Source organism: Cydia pomonella, chromosome 1 (genome assembly GCF_033807575.1).
Source record: "Cydia pomonella isolate Wapato2018A chromosome 1, ilCydPomo1, whole genome shotgun sequence".
NCBI lineage: Eukaryota > Metazoa > Arthropoda > Insecta > Lepidoptera > Tortricidae > Cydia > Cydia pomonella.
Genome location: NC_084703.1, coordinates 44,668,006 through 44,692,071, shown reverse-complemented (window position 1 = coordinate 44,692,071; position 24,066 = coordinate 44,668,006). Strand labels below are relative to the sequence as shown.

General features: G+C 38.2%; 2 protein-coding genes across 2 annotated transcripts in view; both read right to left on the bottom strand.

Moving 5' to 3' along the window:
- Nucleotides 1-407: 407 nt before the first annotated feature.
- On the bottom strand, nucleotides 408-2,841 carry LOC133524874 (uncharacterized). The gene is made up of 3 exons (XM_061861022.1): nucleotides 2,775-2,841; nucleotides 1,572-2,394; nucleotides 408-629 (listed from the first exon to the last, which is right to left on the bottom strand). The coding sequence occupies exons 2-3, from the start codon at nucleotides 2,390-2,392 to the stop codon at nucleotides 509-511; spliced, it is 942 nt and encodes a 313-aa protein (XP_061717006.1). The 5' UTR covers nucleotides 2,393-2,394; nucleotides 2,775-2,841; the 3' UTR covers nucleotides 408-508.
- A 4,133-nt stretch (nucleotides 2,842-6,974) lies between these two features.
- LOC133524917 (fizzy-related protein homolog) overlaps nucleotides 6,975-24,066 on the bottom strand; it is a 93,467-nt gene continuing 76,375 nt past the window's right edge. Inside the window, exons 4-10 of the mRNA XM_061861076.1 lie at nucleotides 19,362-19,595; nucleotides 18,512-18,646; nucleotides 17,439-17,553; nucleotides 16,496-16,620; nucleotides 14,912-15,080; nucleotides 14,428-14,537; nucleotides 6,975-13,878 (exon numbers count right to left, since the gene is read on the bottom strand). Of these exons, the coding sequence (XP_061717060.1) occupies nucleotides 13,702-13,878; nucleotides 14,428-14,537; nucleotides 14,912-15,080; nucleotides 16,496-16,620; nucleotides 17,439-17,553; nucleotides 18,512-18,646; nucleotides 19,362-19,595 (1,065 nt within the window). The 3' untranslated portion in view covers nucleotides 6,975-13,701. The remainder of the gene's footprint in view (nucleotides 13,879-14,427; nucleotides 14,538-14,911; nucleotides 15,081-16,495; nucleotides 16,621-17,438; nucleotides 17,554-18,511; nucleotides 18,647-19,361; nucleotides 19,596-24,066) is intronic.

Sequence of the window (24,066 nt, the reverse complement as noted above, 5' to 3'; positions counted from 1 at the left end):
GTTATAGTTTCACAATCTACAAATAAGCTTAACTGGTAGATGAAGTGCTAAGTTTCGCATGAAGTTTTTATGGAATTAATTTTTCGTTAATTAGCTTTCTAAAATGTGACATTATCTATGAAAAGGGACCTTATTGTCGATGGTGCTTACGCTGCACTGCGTAGCGTGGCGTTGTTTATAATATGGAAGCATCGTTGATTATAGCGTAAGCGTCACCGACGATAAGGTCCCTTTTCATAGATAATGTCACAAATTTTATTTAGCTTTGTGACACAGACCCTTAGAGACAAAAACTGATTTGATGATGCCTATATTCTTCGAGGACTGACCCCGTATTCTTTAAGGATGAACTAGAAATTATAAGAGTAAGATGAGGGCTGAGAGGAGTAAGAATTAAATCAATCCACTCGAAAGTAAAATCTGTATTTTCAAACTGAATAAAGGCCTAATAACAACTTGGAAGAATTTTGTAACGTTTGTTGCAATTTATATCAGTAAGGGCAGTAAATCAAACTAAAGCGTCGGAGCAGTACGGGCAGGCGCTTTCGCCATTTCTTGCCAATTTGTACCCGCGCCTGAGATGTTTACGAGATGCGTCTTTAGAGTGGTAGTGAGTGTGGGTCCGGGACCTGAAAAGCAATGATACTTTATTGAGTAAGATGTCAGTCTAAGACAATTTCGTTCTTCGAATTTGACAGGTAAACGACGGCGCTGTACAAGTTATTTTGCGGTAACCCTGATTGTCAAATGTTGACGTTTGACAATTCAGTGACCGCTAAACATCTGTTTTGAATGACTCAGAGCCACACGTATGGAATTTCATAAATTTTGATGAATGAGGAAAACATCTGATCTAAGTGGAATAAGTCGTTTTTTTTTTTCTTATTCTTTACCTCCCTACATCACAATCAAGTAAGCTCTATTTTATATTTACTGTGCAAGTAATTGGTTGGATACTTAAGCATATTTATTTTATAACCTGTAATTTATAAGCAATTTTGTACTGAACCTGTTAGCAAACCTTCATAAATAATGACTAAGCTCAATGTGGAGAAGACTGTCCATCAGGTAAAACCGGCAACAAGCTCTTTCGTCACTTCTAACCACAGACAATCATCTAACTCTTGCCTTGGTACAGTACTCCACTTACAGAAGGTCGGTAGATCTGAAGGAGCGAAGCTCTTTCTTTCTGACAGTGTCTGAGCGAAATAGGTAAATATAGCGAAAAAGGGTCAAAATTCTTTTCGTTATCTTGTTTCTGACTACTCTGCCACGCTTGTATCTATGTCTTAAATTCTATCAAATAATATAAAAAGTCGAATGCTGTTTTATGTTTCTCTAGCTGAAGATTATATTATACATGAGAAAAATTAAAAACAAAATTTCATCTCATACAAAAACAAGACAACAAAAAGAAATTTAACCCAAATACGACAGGTCTTGCCATAGGGCTTTGGGTGGGACGGTCTTCACAGCCAAAAATGTTATATGCCGGTCTTATCCACATTGACCTTAGAGTTAAAAATACCTAACATTATAAAATATTATGTAACTGCATATTAGGTACTTACAAAATAGGTTTTTCTATAATCACGATACGTTCCATGTCTTCATTGGAATCCGTTGGGATGTTGGCGCTTCTCCAGTAAGTCTTTACACCATGTCTATCGCGGTCAGCCTGATCATCACTGTCATGCCCGGGGTCCTCACCCGACCTATTAATCCATCTACTCGTTTTCCAAGACTGTTCATTAGAACCCGCCTCATTCGACCCGTCTCTCCTCAAGCCTACATCTCCGGTACCACTATATAACATCATTCTTCTGTATCCGTCTTTCAATGGTTTAACGATGATAGGTTTTTTTACCCAATCTCCTTCTCCTGAACCATCAATCATCCAACCCTTTTTTGTATCTGTGTATCCTTTTTTCAAAGGATTAACTGTTACTTTGGGTACATCATTACCGGTTCTATAAGTCCAACCGAGTTTATCACCGTCGAGTTTTCCCATTCTATTCAAATATTTAACTGATACTTCAGGGTTGGTAGCGGCCCACTCGTCCATCTGGGGTGTAATAAGGCGTGTCCTTATGACTCCTGGAAGAGGAGCTTTTGATGATATATCGCCATCGCGACTTGTCACTTGCGGTATGATGACTGGTGCATCCATTTTTGCTCCACCCCATCGGCCGGATGACATGCTAACAGGAGGCAGCGAACCGTGGATACGATAGGAAGAGCGACTAGGGTTTCCATTATTGACCGAGGTAGAAACAGGTGCATCAAGCAAAGACAAGAGTGGACGTAATATAGGGGTTAAAGAGCAATCGCCGATCCCTAGAAAGGCGACTAACACGTGGAGGCACAGCATTTTGTTATTGGAGAATGCCATTTCTGAAAAGATGATTAAATCGGTCAAAATTTTCTGCAGAGAATACGGAGATCTGAATTCCCTACCTACTCGTATTTCGTATTTTACAATAGTGGGCACGTACAACTTTACTTGAGATACATACATATTAAAAGAGTATTCAGCGGTATAGTTCGTGTCATTGACGATGACGCGCAGATTTGTCAAATCTAACCTTTATTAACATGACAAAACAAGTCAAGGTACGCGTCTTCGTGGATGACACGATCTATACACATATCCTTGCAGGGTGTAGCAATATATATCTTATAGCAAATTTATTGTACTCGTGTACCACAAAAAACACTTCTGAAACCGAAAAAATAATTATGTAGGTAATTAACGAGTGCGTTTGAAAACTCACCTGCAGTTGCTTAAGCAACTAACGCAATACATTATACTTACTTCCGAACCCAGCTTATAAAGCTATACTAATCACATTATTCCATAGTAGGTACTAAATTAGTTGAACAAAGTAAGTTTTGCCGGCACGGCGACACGGCACGCAAGTTATTACTGTACGATAATGTTAGTTAAAGTTCTGACCGCACGCAAAGGTATATTTGTAGATTGAGCTAATTGCTCAGATATACTTAGATTCACTACTTTGAATGCGATCACGATAAAGTTCGATGCGAGAAAAATTAGTGTAACTTTTTAAAAATTACTTTCCAAATATGCTCGTTATATTAATAAAACAAAGCGTACAACAAGAGCATTAATAAGTTTGCACAAAAATTAACGATTTATTAATTCGTTCTATTTCACAATAACATGTTGATAGGCAATTAATTACGAGTAAGAAAAAGTTGTTGAAAAATATTTTATAAATACGTACAGAATAAACCGTCTAACTTAATTTTACCTACATTAGATCTCACCAGTTTTTGAGCGGCTATACTGGCATTTTTTTACTTATTACATTTTTAATGGAATGCAGTTTTACTAACAATATACATAATGGATATACACAGAGGATTACTATAACTAGCTTAAATCTAAAATATCTAGGCATTCTATCAAGGATGCTGGCGGCATTTCCTCGTTGTATCGCAATACTATACGTTGTGCGAGGACGCCGCCAGCTCTTCGGTCACCAGTTACGTCAACCAGACGCTTCGCGATTTCTGCCAATAACTTGTGCGAACAAATGGTACAAAATGGTACTCTCTACCGAGGCTGTTATAGTTATTACTTTTCAAAATTTCGGCGCTTTCCGCCGCTGCGCCCGCTTTGATAACCCTTTGAGTCCGTTGGAGGTGGGGCGATGCCAGTGTGTCTACGCAGGTAGCATCTCACACTCCCAGGCTCCAAGGAACCAAGGACACCCCATCAGGTCTCTTACCATCATCCCTTATAATGCCACTCAGCTCATGAAGAGCAGGCACATTGATGGTGGCAAGAGATCGACGGATTATATCATTAAGCGACACATGTCTTGACAAACGACCTGCACTTTTTTGACAAGATAATCCATTGTATCCCAGTCGGTCCACGATCGTGCCTCAAGAGCAAATAATGATGTGGCGTACATACCGAAACCCCGAGTCGCAAACCAATCGAGAGGAAAGTCCAGAAATTCTACAAAAACATACTTAGTCATGTTTAAAAAAAAACATGTATTTTACTTTCGTCGTATTCGAAATGAAAAACAGAGTGTTTAACTCGGATGGAAGGTTTCATCCCTTGGTTAACAATCTATATTTGGCAAAGCTCGCTTTATAAAACATAAGTATTATAATGTGTTTTTATTTATGTTCCTATGTTAACGGCACCGATTATGGGAATGGGTCATTTAAGAGAAAATTTGGAGTATTTTTGATACCTATTTCACAGACTCCTGTAAAATTTCTACCACTTTATGCGTTAAAAGTTGAATGTCCTATTCGTCTTTTATGTTTTCTATGTATTTAATGAAAGATGCTGTAATTGGTTTCAATATTATTAACAAATTAAAACTAAGTATGTTTTTTGCTCCAGTCATGGGATGTATAGCGCCATTAATTTTCAAACTTACAAAAATCAATGAAATATTAAACTTCAGTATACGGAAGGTGGAGATAAGAAACGAAATCTCCATATACCAAAATGTGTCATCAAAAAACTTTAAACAGGTGGTGCTACAATACCTAGAGTACTTGAACAAAAAGATCAAATCATAGACAGCGCAATTCACTCCGTCAATAACGCCTAGGTTCTTAGCTACTCTAGCGCTACTCTGGAGAGATTTGGAACTATTATAGCTGACAGCTGGACACTTTTGCAACAGTTCTACCATAAGAGATGCCACTCCTCTTAATTCCACACCATACTTCAGTAGCTCTTTTACTCTTGTTTGTGGTAAAATGTTGCGAGCGTTTAAAAACTGATGGTTAATACTTATTTTACAGGATTTATCAATACCATCCCATTACTGGTCCCAGTCCCATCATATAGGTAGGGGTATTTATTATATGGACTGCGCACTCTTATTTGTTTCTCTGTGACAACAAAAAATTGTAACAGAATACGAGTATATGTGACATTATCTATGAAAAGGGACCTTATTGTCGGTGGCGCTTACGCCATTATCAACGATGCTCCCATATTATAAACAACGCCGCGCTACGCAGTGCGCCGTAAGCGCCATCGACAATAAGGTCCCTTTTCATAAATAATGTCACATATGGGTTTGATAAAATTGTATATGTAAAGCAATTAGTGCATAGTAATAAAATAATGAATCACAAGATGACGAATGAAACCAGTGTATTAATGTACCGTTACTTACATGTAAAAAATTGATTATTGTTGGTTTCCCGTTTAGTAAACAATAGATCATTAGCATTACCTGTGTCTAAACTTGTTTCACGCTCGTGTTTACTATTTACCGCAATAAGGCAGTTGAAAAAAAAACTATAAATAATGAAATTCTTGTATACTATATGTAAGTTAATAATTACATCGCATGCCTCTTTTTAAAACTACGTGTTGGCATAGAGAAATAAGTAAGCATAGAGTGCTCACTCCATACATCAGTTTTCTTGCCAAAACATATACCGCTAAAAATACCCATTTACTGTGGTCCCACAGTTCCAAGGCACAGCTCTTACCATGTCAGGGAGTATTGGGATCCTTGGTCTCGACATTTCCAGTGACGTCCAATTGCGTAGCCACCTGGAAGGGAAGGCTAAGCTTGCATCCAAAAAACTCGGTGTGCTCAATAAAGCGGCGATACTTTACTCCGGAGCAAAGACTACTACTATATAAATCGCAAGTCAGACCCCACATGGAGTACTGCTATCATCTTTGGGCAGGAGCACCTGGATGCCAGCTTGGACCCTTCGACTCAGTCCAAAGGCGCGCTGTACGAATCGTCGACAATCCCAAACTCTCAAGCGGCATTGAACCTTTAAGTCTAAGGAGAGACTTTGCCTCCTTTGTGTGTGTTCTACCGCGTGTGCTCTGAAGAACTATTTGACATGATGCCAACGGCCACCTTCTATCACCGCACCGCTCGCCGTCGGCAGGGTTTTCATCCTCATACCCTAGAGCCTAAATGGTCGCGCACTGTGCGGTTTAAGGTGTTTCGATTTCCATACAAAAAACGATTGCGTTTTATGAAGTCATTACACACTATTACTACATAAATATGTGCGCATCTATCTACTTTCGACTATTAGTTTGCGCTAAATTGATAGAAAAACTATGTTTCATACAGAAACCACGCAAAAAACGTTATTTTGGTGTTACTTTGATGGAAAAATTTAACGTTTTTTGCGTGATTTCTGTATGAAACATAGTTTTTCTATCAATTTAGCGCAAACTAATAGTCGAAAGTAGATAGATGCGCACATATTTATGTAGTAATAGTGTGTAATGACTTCATAAAACGCAATCGTTTTTTCTATGGAAATCGAACCACCTTAAGAGAAATTTCCTCCCGCGGACGCTCCGGCTGTGGAATGAGCTCCCTGCCGAGGTTTTCCCGAAGGTACACATTATGGGGTTCTTCAAAAAAGGAGGGTACAGCTTTTTAAAGGGTTGGCAACGCGCATGTAACATCTCTGAAGTTGCAGGCGTCCATAGGCTACGGTGACTGCTTACCATCAGGCGGGCCGTATGTTTGTTTGCCATCGACGTGGTATAAAAAAAAAACATACCCCCTTATTCATAAGCGTCTACTAAAGTTACGATTTAGACAAAAAAAGATCTTTCAAATTTTTATACTGCCCGAAAGAGACTCAATATTTACGGTCACGTCTGAAAATATCGATACTGACAAAGTGCCAAATATGTATACACTACCTTTATATATAGCAAGGCAATAAGGTAGTGTATACATATTTTTGGCACTTTTATAGTACCGATATTTTCAGACGTGACTTTGAAGAACAGGGGGCCTACCGCGAAAACCGAAATTCACAAATTGCGGGGATCTTTCTCTTTTACTCTCACAAAGACGTAATTAGAATGACAGAGAAATCTCCGCAATTGACGAACTTCGATTTTCGCGGTTATAGCCCAGTAATGATAATTTCACAGGTTAAAGGTGCGAGAGAAATAAGTAAATAACACTCATAAGTAAATCACACAGTTAATAGTTTATTCTAAAAGAAAGTAGATTAAATCTAAACATTTATGGGTACCACTAAATCAGTCTATCTTTACAAGTTCAATATATTAAAGTATAATATACTCTTTTCATAAATATATCTTTTATTTTTGACCCGAATTCGAAAGAGAGGAAATGTTAAGATAGAACAATGTATTAAGAAGGAAAAGGATAGAGGAAGTGATATATGTAAATTTGATATCGGGTCGAACTAGTGCTAGTATAATCTTTAACCTACAATAAATAAATAAAAAAAATTTAGTTGCGTTACGTATCTTGTGTTGAACAATATCTGTACAATTTTGAAAATAACGTATAGTACAGTCAGCGTCAAATACTTCGTAGCAGTCAAAGTGGCCAAATAGTTCGGTACACCATACTAAATATATGGTGTACCGAACTATTTGGCTACTTTGACTGCTACGAAGTATTTGACGCTGACTGTACAAGATGGTTATTAAAAGAAGATATTATAGACTGAGCGATGTGATTCCAAGGAACACAACATCCTTTTCTCTAATAGATCTTAATTCAGGGGTCCATTTCTCAAACGGTATTAGACTAATATTATCAGTCCACAAACTGTCAAATCATATGGATTTCCATATGACACAACACACTAATAATATTAGCCTAATATGGAGCCCATTTCTCGAACGGTAAGTTTCGAGAAATGGGCCCCCGAAATATTTACTCTAATTATTGGACCAAGTTTGCCTCGAATTGTAATTAGGCTGTAGAAATAGCTAGAGATATTTTAAAACATTTTTACTTCACAAGCAAAGTTAAAATGTAGTTAAAACTTGCCCTAAACGCTAGTAAAAGCAATAAGTTTATAACTTTGCTAAAATTATTAAGAAAATTGGGCAAGATATGGCAAATATATACCTAAATTATGTTCATTGCCACAACTGCTCTAACTAGGTCACTTGCAACTTAAAAAGGGTTTTTACTGACTGAAATATTCTATTTTTCAAAACAAGGTAAGCAACACTAAAACAAAGATAATCATGAAGATATTTGGTTAAGTACATACATTTTTACTGTTCGTCTTACATATATATATATATATATATATATATATATTAACTATAGGACACGATTAACGATTTAATCGTATTATAATCGGGAAATCGAAGGTTATATTATAGTATTCTAGGTTACGTCTACATTGCACACGACATTAATGTACTAATAGGTATGTACAGAATGTAACAAACGTAAAAAAAAACATTACAATTTATAAGACAAAGTTCCCCGCGGCGTCTGTGTTTGTATGTTCGCAATAAACTCGAAAACTACTGAACGGATTCATGTGATTCTTGAGGATGGTTTAGTTGTATTAAGGAAAAAATGAGTTTAAGCAAACATGAGTTATATACTCGAACAAGCCATTAACTAGCAAGTTGCTCGAGCATCACTTTCTATAGGAGTTAGAAGATTTAGTAACTTTTTAGTACTTTGGAGGACAATTTCTCCCAATAGGATGAGTTTGGGCAGCTAAAAAAAAATACGTGTCCGTTATTTTAGACTACTCTATAACAATATAAATCGAATCGGAACCGGACAGTTGGGTACCTTTCCTTGTGAGTATGATCGGCAGGACGAGGATAAACTGAAAACCCTTGTGAACCCGTGAATCTGAGTAACAATAACTTAAAATTTCTCAGGCCCGAAAAGATTAAAAAACCAGCTTTTTATCGGTTCTTTGTTAAAAGAACAACTATAAACAGTACTAATATTCCCGTCAGCTATTTTTGCTGCAAACTGTACCGACACAGTAATCAAACGTGAAACAATGACACGCATAACGAACACGCAACAAAACGAAAACGCAACATACATATGCGTCATACTAACCTAAAATTACTTCCATCTTATTTACTTGACATAGAAATCATACACATATAAAACGAAAATAATGTACATCAATAAGCTCTTATACGATCTGCTTACAATTTTTAATACAATTTATCGTTGCGATTCGGAAATCGACATGTGTTAGAATGAGACAAGTGTATTGTCTTATTTTAAACATAGCTGCGTCTGTATCAGTTGTAACAACAAGTTCAGCTTTTTGTTATATACGTACATAATTTCAAATATCTTAATATTACCTAAATTAAACTCCATCAATTTATACATACATGTAACAAAAATAGTTATGTATGTTTTTGACGCGAAAATTTTTTGGCCGAATGGAACGTCCAGCCCCATAGAATTTTTTTTCGCGTCATAAACAATTTTCTGCTACTTTTTCCTAATCAGACGATATCGAATATGAACGGGTTCCCACTATTTCTGTTACATCCTATATGTAGTTCAAATAATGTTAGAAAATGCCAAAATAAATAAAGGAAAAATACACGCATCCGTTCTTATTTTACATTATATTATATATGTTGCCAATAATTTGTTCGATTCAATGAGATCAAGAGCATTTAATTTTATTATAGTCTGATCTATGAGGTTTTGGAACAAAAACACTTGACTCGACCTATGTTATTACATCACGGGCTGAATATATGTGATATTTGTATCCTCCTGAGGCCCCCGGTACAAATTTTAGTACATATTCCAGTCTATTCTGAACTTTCATTAATTACCAAAAGATTCAACAACAAAACAACTGTGTCTGGGTCTCGGGAGGTTAAGAACCTAATAGAACAGACTATTAATATATATTTTAGTCAATTAGTAATTCCTTATTATATAATTACAATAATTATACAGGTATAGGTCAGGTTAGCTTCGTTACAAAGACAATTTCTCATCAATCAATCAATTTTTCGTGTTATGGCTCCATCAAGGTGTTGATGATTCTGCCAATGTCGAGGTTGGATAAGACACGGCTAGTATACACCGTGGGCTGATAAAACCCGACAAATTTTAAAGGTGTATTCTTGACCGCATTTAGAGACTAAAATGTGATACAAAGTTTCCTGAAATCGGTCTTGTTTTAGAGATAATGACAATTTTTGTATAAAATTGTTTGTGTAATAACTTAGTGAAAAACGCATTTTTGGCTGCGACGCTGCCACTATGTGACTTGGTTTAGATATACCTGTTGGCAGACATAAAAGTTTTATAAGAAACTCGCAATTTTCAGTGTAAATAAAAAAAACTTTACTTATTCGTTGTAACTAATTAGTTTTTTTTTTCGACAAGATGTAAGAAGAAATAACGTGCCGTATGAAGAAAAAGCAAAAAAAAAATTTTTTTATTGTCTGATAAAAAAAATATTTTGCCGAATTTTCCCAAAACTTATATAAATTTTTTTGCTCCTCATGACCTCAGGAATGCGTGGTTAAAATCTGTCGGGTTTTACCAGCCTACGGTGTATGAATCTTATCATATTACGGTCATAGACAGTGTTCGATGGTTTTACCACGGTGACACTGTCATCTGACAGTGACAATGAGGGCAACCGTTTTTGTGTCCACCAGTTGGCGCTAATGTAGATGTATGTCTAGAAAAACTGATCTCAAAATTCTACTATGCTTATTTTTAACAAATCAATACTTTCTAATATACACAAAGGTATTTTAACGTCTAAATTTGCCGTTTTCTCTACCTGAATAATTTTGCATAATATTTTAGTTGGCACTTTTTTTAAACCACTAACATTTTTTAAACTATATCTAATGTTTACCATGATTAATCAAATATGGAAAAAGATTTACCAAAATTATAAATAAGGAGTGAAAATTCGCGATAAAAAAAGCTTGCAAACCCAAAAAATTCTATGCATTTGAAATTTTGAAAGACCTCCGTCTACACTAGTGCCCCTAGCGGCGAAATTAAACGCGGTACCCCTCATTCACTGCACATTTCCCTGATCTGTCTTACATGATTGATATCAGTTATCTATAATATCACATAATATACATACATATGATACATATATGTTCGTAACATAATTGGAACACTGTTATTTTGATATAAGGTGGGCTAAGACGATACATTATTTTGCTCGGGACAAGACAAACAGTATACAAGTGTTTGTCTTGTCCCACCTTACCTTACAATGAGAAACCTTTAATTTGTACTGAAGCAACCTCCCCTATGAAAACTTACAGCTAATTTACCTTACAATCCGGAAAATCTCCACTTTTACTCATGTACCTACCGCTTAGTTCCCAAGTGACTCGCTCCTTACGGATATAATAGTTGTATTTGCCTACGTGACGTGATAACTTGATAAAGTCTTCCGTCTCTTTCATTCGCTAGGGGTGAAAAAGTGACACTTATTTCACGTAGACGCGAACTGTGCGCCTGCTAATAGGTTTATTTAACTGTATCGTTGTCGGTACATTACGGATAAAAATATTTGATATGACGACACGTTTGTATAATAAGTATGGTGGAAAATAGTGCTTTATGCAATAGCTTACTAATTTAAGTTTCAATTAAAATTAAGTATTTAACATTCAATTAAATTATTTGATTTACCCATTCAGTTACTACTCAAACGATAACTGGGTTATGCGGAAATGTATTTTCAAAATATTGTTAATACTTAATTATGTAATTTGTATGACAAAATGATATCCCTACTTCACGTACACAGACATAGAACAAGTTAAAAAACACGCTGAAACAGAAAAAAAAATTAATTACAATGTATTCCCATAAATGAAAATTATTAAGAGTTTACGAAAGTTTTGATTATATAACACTCAAAACTAAAACTCTTCTAAAACATGTGTAATTTGACCCAAAATTCACTTGTAACACTAAAAGTTTCAGAAACTAGAGTAAATTATTCGAAAACTATTTCTTTGTGCATTCTTTATATGTAAACGGTAGGAAATGTATTGACCCATTCAAGTGTCAAATTTGACACTAATTGGGTTAAAATATGGGTTACTAGCATGGGGTCTAATTAGTAATTCATCTATGGAGCTGCCCGTCTAATTCGCAAATGGTCTATATCGCATTTTGTCTAAAAAGCAGACCAGTTGCTTTTTAGACGAACTGCTATTTAGACGAAATGCGTTATGGACCATTTGCGAATTAGACGGGCAGCTTAGGTCAGCTATAGACGAATTGCTAATTAGACCCTATGCTTCTAACCCCAAAATATTACCAATCGATACATGTTTGTATCTTGCAATACATTTAGCACAATGAAGAAATACATAAAGATTATCCAGGCGATCAATAACATTCAGAAACACAGTAAAAGATAATTAAATAGACTTTGTATTCTTCTACGCAGTGAAAACTTATATTACATTGTGTAATAAGGGCGTTAAACATGAATTTACGAACAAGTGTTAATTTTTTTAACACGCGTTCGTAATTCTTGTACCGCCCGTGGCACACAATGTTTTTCATCACACTTGTGTAAATTTTAAGCGAAATAATTCTTAAATACGGTGACATTTTCAACATTCGTCCTCCATATTGTCATTTTTGACAGGATAGGCATCTAAGGCATAACCCTATCCGGCATTCAGCCGCGATTGAAAATTGAAAATGGCTATTAAATTAATGACATTAAATATTTATAAACATACACAAAAAAAATATTTCCGTATTCTAAAAGTAAAACTCATACATTAACACCGCTATTGACACACAACAACACAAGTATGATGAAAAAAGATTTGCGTGTTCAATTCTTAATAAGAGTTTAACTTAAATTTCTTAAAGAAATCAACTCTGACAGCAAATTCTTTTAAGTTTTCCCAACGCGACCTAAACTAGAAAATAATAAATTATAGTATATTATATAAACACTATATTAGAATATCCAAAACATATGTACATAATAGTAAAGAATTTCTAGTAAAATGCAATAGAAACAGACCAGCTTCTATATTCTATACTAACTAGATATCTAAAAAAAAAATTATGATAATAAATTATAAAGTCGGCATTATCCTTCTGTCAACCCTAGCATAATCAGTCGCCAGTAGAAAAAAATATCTCCACAAAGTACTAGGAACCATTTTTACACTAACTGTTTTGTTGGTGGTCACAATCAAATAGATAGTGACGGCCTAAGTGGCCAAATGTGATATTTTCAACCACAAGGTACCACATTGTCGGATGTCGGTAAGATTTTAAATTGAAGCTATATATAAATAGCGTCTTACTGACAACCGACGATAAGTACCCTATTGGTTGAAAATACCACAATTATATCGTTACACACTTTTGTTACCATAGACAAAACGGTATGTTTCAATATCTATTTTATGCTATCTGTACAAAGCAGTTGGTAGTCTTGGCCGAAAGAAAATGTGTACAGCTATCCCATTCTAACAGCTAGCCGTATGCTATTCATATGGTTTACAACTTGGACTGTTGAAGTCTATGAGTGCTAAGTAACACGATGACCTTTTTAAACCTACTTGCATGCAAAGCAAGCTAGCTATGTGACAAAATATAATATATAAGTATAACAATCTACACTAGTAGAACGCACCCATGAGTGCTAAACGTTAGATCATCATGTCTTACTTGAAACCATAGACTCCAATTCAATAATGAAGGACTAACACCGACGAATTGTCTATGGACATCTTATTGTCTGTGGCACTACGATTCGCACTTCACTAGCACAGTCTGACTTCGCACTTTGTATGTCCACTAAGCCACAGACTAGTTAGTGACTAGTCTGCGGTTAGCCACGTGAGCAGTTTGAAACTTCGCCACTATAACGTTTATTTAGTCTGTGGTACTTTGTTTATCTGAGCGACGTGTGTAGGTTGAGCACGCTCTGCCGCTCGCGGTGTGACGGGGACTTGGAGAACACGTTCCAGAAACGGAGGGTTTCGTCTCCGGCGCCGGTGACGATCGCTTCGCCGTCGGGTGATAGGGCCAGGTAGAGGACGCGGTACGAGTGACCGGTTAATTTTGCCACCTTGAAGTGAAATGGATAATTTTAGTATTTTTCTACTCGGTACTTAGCAATATAAAAAAGTAATGGATAGTAGAGCTTAGTCGGTGAAATTTTCGACCTAGGGCAGTAGAGTGAAAAAATATTAATAACTTGATATTAGCTCAACTTTCCTAAATATATAAGATTATCTCGCCTAATGCTGGCATTTAGCTACTCAAGTTGATCTGTCTACTCATTATAACTCTTTATCGATTCTATCCAAAGAAGCCCGCAAACCCATTTTTTGAAACCCTTAGCGTGGCATGGCATAAATCCAAGACAATGCTAGAATAGTATGCTATATAATGCTAGAAATTCGAAACGAGTGGCGATAAATTAAAACACGACCGAAGGGAGTGTTTTAAATCGACACGAGTTGCGAATTACCTATTCGCACATGTATCGTACAACGTTTTACAGTACATATGGCCCTTTAAATGTTCGACACAGTAACATAATATGCTACTTCTCGCACTAGTGCTATAAAGTAGCCCCATATGTACTGTAAAGATTATTCTAATTAGGACTTACCTGTGTAAGCGAAGGGTACTTCCACACCAGTATCTGGTTCTGTGAGTAACCGTGCGTCGACACCAGCTCGCTGGAGTGCTTCGACCACGCTAGGTTGCAGACTTGTGAACCTGTGAACATAGACAACAATAAAATTAAAATATTTTGTAAACATGGTGTCTTTGTCACTTTACTATTTTACCAATTGAGTGTTGCAGATTGTTTGCGTCTGGTTCCGCATTTTTTTGTAGGATTTTTATCCCACGTCAAAGAAAGTTGAAAGTTTACCATCATCGCGACTTACGCGCGGGTTCCGCACTAAGTATAAAGCGGGCATGAGGTAATCTTATCCAGCTGAGAACCATCTTTGAATGTCGTCACCCCAACAAGCTGATGACCAAGCCGCCGATGCCCGATGCAACATGCCGCGCCCAACGCCAATATAATTTGGCAAGGACTCCCAGACTCGCTAAAGAGAGTATAGGAATGTATTCTGTACACCCACCCGTGTCCACGTACTGCATGGGCTGGCCGGTGAGCGTGTTCCAGAAGCGGATGCAGCGGTCGGCGGTGCCGCCGCCGGACGCGAGCAGCCCGTGCTGGTGCGGCGACCACGCGATGGCCTTCACTGCGGCCACGTGGGACGAGTAGGTTTGTACTGGTGTCGAGGAATGCTGCGAAAATAATACGGTTCGGTTAGTAGAATTGTAAACACGTCGTAATGCGGATTAGATCGGAGGCAGTACTTGGGCGCCATTGATCATTTGTCTCATTTGATCACCGAATACTATATGGATATCCAAAATCCCTTGAGTAATATTGAGGATCTCACCCAACTCCCATAAATAACACCAGATTCCTTTTTTAGGGTTCCGTAGCCAAATGGCATAAAACGGAACCCTTATAGTTTCGCCATGTCCGTCTGTCTGTCTGTCTGTCTGTCTGTCTGTCTGTCCGAGGCTTTGCTCCGTGGTCGTTAGTGCTAGAAAGCTGAAATTTGGCATGGCTATATAAATCAATAAAGCCGACAAAGTCGTACAATTAAATCTAAAAATTTAATTTTTTTTAGGGTACCTCCCCTACACGTAAAGTGGGGGTGTATTTTTTTTTTCGCTTCAACCCTAGAGTGTGGGGTATCGTTGGAAAGGTCTTTCAAAACTAATAGGGGTTTTCAAGAAACATTTTTTGATAAAGTGAACATATTCGGAGATAATCGCTCCGAAAGAAAAAAAAAAATGTGTCCCCCCCCCCTCTAACTTTTGAACCATAGGTCCAAAAAATATGAAAAAAATCGTGGAAGTAGAGCTTAAGAAAGACATTAAATGAAAACTATAGCGGACATAATCCGTTTAGCTGTTTTTGAGTTATCGCAAAAAGTTTTCCCTTCATAGTAAAAAGACTTACTTTAATTAGGTACTGATTATGCAAATTTGCCTATTTGTTTAACTCGGGTGAAAGGTACCATTTACTACACTTTAAGCTCCAGTTTAGCTTATTCTGACGGAAGAGTAACTACGGAACCCTACACTGAGCGTGGCCCGACATGCTCTTGGCCGATTATTTATTTTATTGCCACTTTAAACTCCTATTCCCTTATACATACTAAACAATATTACCTCATGGTGTAAAAATACATAAAATATGAAAAATTATCACAGCTATAAAATTACTGGTGTCTTTAATAACAGCTAAAGGGCAAAATATAATAATACATTTTCATGTAAGTAATAGTTCTTCATTATCACTACCTATTACTCGTATCATTTAACTTTGACCATTGCGGTACACCGATGTACGGTCTGATATCAAAATAACGTATCTCTAGACCACATTCACATGGTTTATCGTAAACATTAAAAAAATATATACTATTGGGTGATCTGGTGAACATTACCCCCCTTATTCATAAACGTGTACTAAAGTTACGATGCCGCTAATCATCGTTTGTCCCTTTCCATCATACCAATACGTCGGAATAAGGGGGTATATATTTGTAGCATTAATTAATTATTGTCAGCTAGCTAGCTGGCATGGTTGGAGCTGGTTGAAGGCTTGGCTGCAAGAAATTGATAACTTTTTGCTCGCTCACCAGTGACCAGATGAGTAGTTTGTTGTCGTTGCCCCCGGACGCGAGCGAAAGACCGTCGGGAGACCATTTCAACCCGCAGACCTCCTGCCGGTGGCCTTGAAGCACCCGAACTGCTGTGTTGACTTCTGGAACAGTGCATTAGCTCTATATAGTCTAAAGTGGGCTAAAGAAGACTGAAGTAGACCGCGCTATAAGGACAGCCCTGTACAGGGCCGTTTTAGATTTTATTTTCGTTTTTTTTTGTCAGATTTCGATAAAATTTGGTGGATAGATAAAGTTCCTTATTCTGTGCGTAATTGAAACACAACATAGTACGCGGTTGATATATTCCTCTGAGTTACGAAAACGTACTTTATTTTATTAATTGATCTGAATTTTATATATGAATTTAATTTTGTGGCTATAAAAAAGCGTTGGTTGCCTAGCGGTGAGAGCGTGCGACTTACGATCCGGAGGTCGCGGGTTCCAACCCTGGCTCGTACCAATAAGTTTTTCGGAACGGACCTTATGTACGATATATCATTTGATATTTATCAGTCGCTTTTCGGTGAAGGAAAACATCGTGAGGAAACCAGAGTAATCCCAATAAGACCTAGTTTCCCCTCCGGGTTGGATAGACTAGTTTTTACGAAAGCGATTGGCAGATGGCAGTCGCTTTCGAAAAAACTAGTGCCTTCGCCAATTCTTGGGATTAGTTGACAAGCGGACTCCAGGTTCCCATGACCCGTGGCAATAAGCCAATACAAATGCTAGAAAGAAGAAGAATTTTGTGGCTATAGTGGTCATGATACCAGCGTGGGTTCTATCGACTATATGGTAAATACTAGTATTAAACAGTGGATGGCATTAGCACGCCGAGGATAGCGGCATAATAAGGAGGAGGCATTTACACAACAGAGTACGGAACGGTTAGATAGATATTAACTTAACATATTGTACTTACGCGGCGTCCTCGTATCCCGTTGCCTAATGTACCGGTCCCGAGAACCAGAACTGAGCACGTCACCATTCCACGCCAGCGCACCAACCCTCGCCGAATGCCCGTGCAATTTTGATACCTGCGTCGGAATAATAGAGTTGTAAATTGATTGTACAAAACTATGTCGCGTGCACATTTCATCTGTGTAGAACTCTTTTAATGGGATTTATATGAAGGTAGCTTTACAAGGTGAAAGATGCTGCAGAAAGTGGCAAAATTAACAGAAATGACAACCCAATGACAGTGTTTTTGGACCCGGGTACGTCCTTAAACTACGTCCAAAAGAGAGGTATGGGCATTGTGAATGTCATCTCGCTTTGTGTGGTAGGGCACAGCCAGTGGATGACATTCCAGATCTACAGCAGAGCCCAACTGGGGAAGTACCTCCACCTTACAGAAAACAGCAGCCAAATAGCACTAGATCCTACTCATAGTGTTGTGTTCCTGCGGGTGAGTAAGGTTGCCAGAGCTCAACGAGGGGGGGCGGGTTTAGGGTCGGCAACGCGCATGTAACTCCTCTGGAGTTGCAGGCGTACATAGGCTACGGAGACTGCTTACCATCGGGCGGGCCGTATGCTTGTTTGCCACCGACGTAGTATTTAAAAAAAAAAAGTTCATAAAATTAGCTTGGTACTATACTGTGAGACACATCCGCACGGCACGATCGATCGCGGTCGCCATGTAAACTATCTAAGCTCATAGAAACAACTAGGAAGTGAATAATGTTTTTAGATACACAACACAATGCATATCAACCACCCTTCAACTCTTTAACATTATAAGGCACTCTTATTATCGCTGAAATGACATAACGCTTACATTTCCCCATGGAGTCAATTTGATCATGATTTGAAGGAAACCCAATCCTACTATTGTTCATTACCACAATCTAAACACACAGGCTACATAATATTAAGTATTATCTGCCCTATCAGTTACCGCCACATGTTTTAGCTCTAACTGGGTAGTTTAGATAACATTTGAGTATTATCTATTTTACTCTAATCCTGGATTATAGTAGGTTCCTATAGCCGTACCTCCTTGTTAACCGCGACATCCCACACGCTGATGTGCCCCTTCTGTGTGCCCACGGCAACGATGCTGCCTCGCTCACTCCAAGATACTGACGTGACGGCGTTGCCTTCTGATGATAGGTCGCAAAGCCTGGTCACCTGCAAGGGAAAAGAGGTGAAGTTAACACAAGTTGTTTTTGCAATAAATCAAAATTACAATATTTCTTCGATGGAAGCGAGTTAAACCCAGAGCAAAACATAATTAAGCAGATCTCGTTTTTACTCTGCTCACGATTTGCGTGCACCAGTCGACCAGGTTCAAGTAGAAATCGTCCTGCAGCTCTGAACGGTATCCACGATATCTTGTACATAGTCTACTAACCTGGCTGGTGCACGCGTTCCACAGATAGACGCAGCTCCCCAGGCCGACGCTGAGCACATTCTGCGCGGACCAGTCGACCAGGTTCAGGTAGAAGTCGTCCTGCAGCTCTGGCACGTCCAGCACTTTGACTGGTACCCGCGATATCATGTACATAATCTACTAACCTGGCTGGTGCACGCGTTCCACAGATAGACGCAGCTCCCCAGGCCGACGCTGAGCATATTCTGCGCGGACCAGTCGACCAGGTTCAGGTAGAAGTCGTCCTGCAGCTCTGGCACGTCCAGCACTTTGACTGGTACCCGCGATATCTTGTACATAGTCTACTAACCTGGCTGGTGCACGCGTTCCACAGATAGACGCAGCTCCCCAGGCCGACGCTGAGCATATTCTGCGCGGACCAGTCGACCAGGTTCAGGTAGAAGTCGTCCTGCAGCTCTGGCACGTCCAGCACTTTGACTGGTACCCGCGATATCTTGTACATAGTCTACTAACCTGGCTGGTGCACGCGTTCCACAGATAGACGCAGCTCCCCAGGCCGACGCTGAGCACATTCTGCGCGGACCAGTCGACCAGGTTCAGGTAGAAGTCGTCCTGCAGCTCAGGCGCGTCCAGCACTTTGAACGGTATCCGCGATATCTTGCGCATGGTCTTCCTTGGCGCCCATAGTAGTTTCTGCGAGGGCATGGATATGGCTGAGAGGTTGTGCGGCGGCGTGTTTATCGTGTCCTGTGAAATAAGGTTTTGGATTGTTTCAAATGGCATTTATATTTATGACGCTGATAGAAAGTGTACATTTTTACAAGTTAGTGTAAAAATTCGTACATATTCATAAATCGCTATGACTTTTTATAAGGAACAATTTTTGTATTCGATGCCTCCGTAGTTCGGACAATGATGTATTTGCAATCGAATACAAACTTTATAAGTCCACAGATGTATAAGTAAATGCAATATCACGTTCATTCAAAATAAAATCATTAACTATAATTAAGGCAATTCAAACGACGGACGTAGAAAAAGTAGCAAGAAAAATGAGTCCATTCGTCTAAAGCGTTGGCAACATTAGAACAGTGTGGAAGTAACGGATGGCTGTGGCTCCATTAGGCTTTGGTGTGTAATTTACGGAATGGCCAAGTGCGATACGATACTTGCTAGAGAAAACCGTAAGTACTTGGGTAGAGAGTTCTATTTACAAGAGTATATTTCCCGAATGTACATATGTAACTATATTGACATATAGAAAATACATACTCGACACTAAGAATAAGAAAACATGTAGGAAAACTCAACTGTTCATTTTAATCCTAATAAGTTCGTCCCGCAGCTCTGTCGCTCTAAAGTTTCAGAATGGCGACTAAGGAACCCGAAGTGCAAAAAACAAATCTCATTGCTCCAAAAAAGTAACGAAACAAAAAACGTATTTATTGCACTCGATGTGAAATGACACGAGATTGATACAAATGGGTATACAAAATGGGTAATCACTGTAACCAATTAATATAATTTTCACCACACCAAGTGGTAAAGGCCCTCTTGATTGTTCAAAAACTAATATCAGATGCAAATTTTGAGTCGTTTCCTTGTGTTAGCTGGTAGAATTGACTTTTAAATGATGATTTTGGATGATACATTTTTAATTAAGTTCATTTGGATTTGATTTTATTTGATTTTTTTGGTATTTCATAGTTAGTATTTTCCTCGCGTTGGTGTGGTGAAAAATGTTGTGTTTCATTCGGAGGCAAAGTTTGTTTAACCCTCGTGCCTTGAAACCCTCGCAACGCTCAAGATTCCACTTCTCGAACCACTCGCTACGCTCGTGGTTCAATTTTGGAATCTTTCGCTTGCTCGGGTATCAATATTAGCACGAGCTGTTAAACAACAACTTTGCCCCCTTTTAAAACAAATAACTATTGTAGTTCAGAATCGCACATACAACACAACTGTCTGGGTTATGTTTGTATCTTGTCTCTTTAAGTCTGTTCTGGAGACGATTTTTGAATTCGAGCGCTCGAATTGGTGTGGCTCAATATTTCAATATTTCTCCACTACTGAGCATTTAAATTATTCTAACAGAATTTAAAACGAGTGGTCAATACCACTCGATTCCGAATTTCTATTGCTCGTATTTCAAAAATATCAATTCGCCGTTTTCCACTGATTTTCGAGTGACGAAATCGAGCGTTCGAAATTCAAAAATCGGCCACCTACAGAATTTTTATGAATGACTATAAAGAATGATCAAAAACTAAACATTTTGAATTATACGCTTGGTTTGAACTATCCCACCTTAAAGCAGAATCTCCTGGTTTTGTGTAATTCTTGTATTTTTGTTAACGAATCGTAAAAAGGTAATTTATAGAAGGACTGTCAACGACCGACACAAGTGGCCAAGTGACACGACACGACGTACGCATTCGAGAACACATAAGACGAATGCGTGACAATGACAACACACAATCACGTAATGGTTCACGTGTGAAGTGGTGAACACAGGGCTAAACGACTTGAGCTATAGGCGGTAAGATACGAGTACACCACGTTGACACCGCCTTGCGAAAAGTTTTGGTCATAAAGCAGCAAAAAATAACAGTAACCGATAGTAATGTTACCCTGTTAAATAAGGGCCATGTAGCCACTGGCCAAATTATTAACGAGAGGCAAATACTTTGAACTCAGATAAATGTTAATTATAATTGTAATAACAATGATTCAATGTTGTTCATACGTTTAGTTAATTTTGAAGTGAGGCATTCAGACAAGGTCGAAAATACTGTAAAATATATATATTTCAGACAGCTTGGGAGTATTATCATTATCTATTACTCTCTGTTTACCTGCGTGCAATCGTCGTTGCATCATTATGATACTATGTGAAGGAAAAATCTTTATTATGCCAAAACAAAACGCAAGAATTCACATAAAGCGTACCACGAACTTAACTTTTTAAGGTATCGTTTCCAGTTAACCTTAATTTGTCATAAAAACGATGTTGAAAACCCAAATACTTGGCGTCTTTTAATCTTCTTAACCGTACAATATACAATACCCTTTTGAACCCCATATTAGGAGCACGGGGGCACATTTGAATGAAAAATTAGACACGTAAAAAATTGCCCCAAATATCCTCACATTGTATGTACAAAAGCCGCGACAGGTAATAATAAAGGGAACATTACGAGCCGTTCGCGAGGCCCACGTGAGGCATGCAGACCCCTGAAGCGTAACGAGTCCTTGAGAGGTTCGAAAACCTCGGATTCTTTTGTGCTGAGCTGAAAAAAACATTGCAACAAAAGTCGACGCGTGGCTCGATTTGTCATCGATTTTTTTGAGTGACAATTTAAGTTAGTAATGTGTAGCGATTGGTCGGAGCACCTGCGGTTCCGGCTACCGATTGTTGAATAGACGATAAGATAATCGATCGAGACCGCGTGCCGAGACGTGCTAATTGTGGTACGGATCGGCGAAGTTTTAGCTGATGCAAGAACAAAAACGAGATGTAAGAATATATTTGATGTCATGCAAAAGTTATCAACTAACCAACAATATTCACAAATTCGGCGTTAATAACTTACCTACACGCTTTTAATTTTTTGTGTAAAAATAGAAGGTTAGTTGAGACTAGAATTTGTTAAGGTTTAAACCAGCAAAAAAGCATAAACACAACTTTCCCTAAGAAAAACACTTCCTACTCGTAGATATAGTTAACAACAGAATATTGGTCAATATTGCAAAGAAATCGTATTAAGTGTTGGTCAACTCTGGTCGTTTTCTGCAGCATAACTAAACACAAGCTACCGCTTTATATCATTTGACACGTGCCTTGGTATCACAAACACAAAAGAATAAAGCCATATAGTAGAAATCTTTGTGACATCCAAATATTGGCAATATCTTTAACGGTGTACAATATCTTGTTTTTCGTGTAAATCTCCTTTATCAGTGATATTTATTGGGCCGAGCTTAACTCGAACATTCATGTTTATGTCGACTTGTCACACTTACGTTTCCTTTTGTCGTAGGCGTTTCAACCCAATTCTTTAACCCTTTTTTAAGACCCGAGCGCAACAGGGCATCTTTTGTACAATGTAAGGTAACTACCAATATTTCTCACCCACGCCGCCGAATTCTATGTTATAATACTTGTAACATAATAAAAAAGCTGGTCAAGCCTGAAACGGATATGAGGAAAGGTAGTGGGCATCCGGGAGACTTGACCAGGTGGGAGGCTCCCGAACTCCCCGTACTTATAGAAAATGGGTTATGCTGATCGGACTTACTCGGTGTTGATTCGCTATCATTTCAGCCCACAACAGATGGTTAGAACAAATTAATAGGAAGTAATGGGGTTCAACTTCCAGGATGCCCATAAACAGGAACATAATCGACAGATCCGACATATCCTTAATCAAACAGGTTCAAGCAACTTTAAGCAAGCTCTCGGTCAAAACAAAATGTTTAGTATATCAAAACCAATCATACAAGAACGGAACCTTAAGAGGATTATTAGTACACCACATATGGTCACAAGCGACCCACGTACCGTGGCGAGTTCAGCTTTATGAAGGTGTTATTTATATAGATCGCCCCGATTAACGTAACGTGGCAGATCCTAGGGATTATGCATTATTATACAAGGGATTTTTTGAATATGAAATTGGAAATTTTGTCGATTTTAAGCGGCACTTGGACCCATAGTAGCACGGGGTTGACCATATACGAAACGGAACCCTAAGAGGGATTATTAAGACACCACATATGGTCACAGGCGACCCACGTACCGTGGCGAGTTCAGCTTTATGAAGGTGTTATTTATCTAGATAGCCCCAGTTCACGGACGTTGACGTAGCCGGGATTGTACGTTTTTGCATTTGAGGAGTCTCACGATGCAATCTTGGTCAAACTTATAAAAAATGGCATTGTATGATTGCTAAGAAGTGACCAATGTGACCATATGGCCATATACAATCCGCCGCCGGATTTACATAATTTTTCAAAGAAGCACTATTTGTGATATTGTTATTTTGACTGTATTAAGGTGCCACATTTTCAGTAGTCGAAAGGTCGATTTTTAATGGATTTTTAATAGCAGTAGTATTAATTATAGAGGATTTTATTTAAGAGTTGCTGCATTATTGTCCGTTGCGTTGAGTTTTTTTGCCCAGTGGTACGAAGCACGTGTTTTTTTTCTTTTTTTTTT

What these genes read in the sequence shown, in the direction of transcription:
- LOC133524874 (XM_061861022.1), bottom strand. Translation starts at nt 2,392, where the DNA reads ATGGCATTCTCCAATAACAAAATGCTGTGCCTCCACGTGTTAGTCGCC. An exon ending in ATTATAGAAAAACCTATTTT is followed by an intron (nt 630 to 1,571) that starts GTAAGTACCTAA and finishes ATTGCTTTTCAG; the next exon opens with GTCCCGGACCCACACTCACT.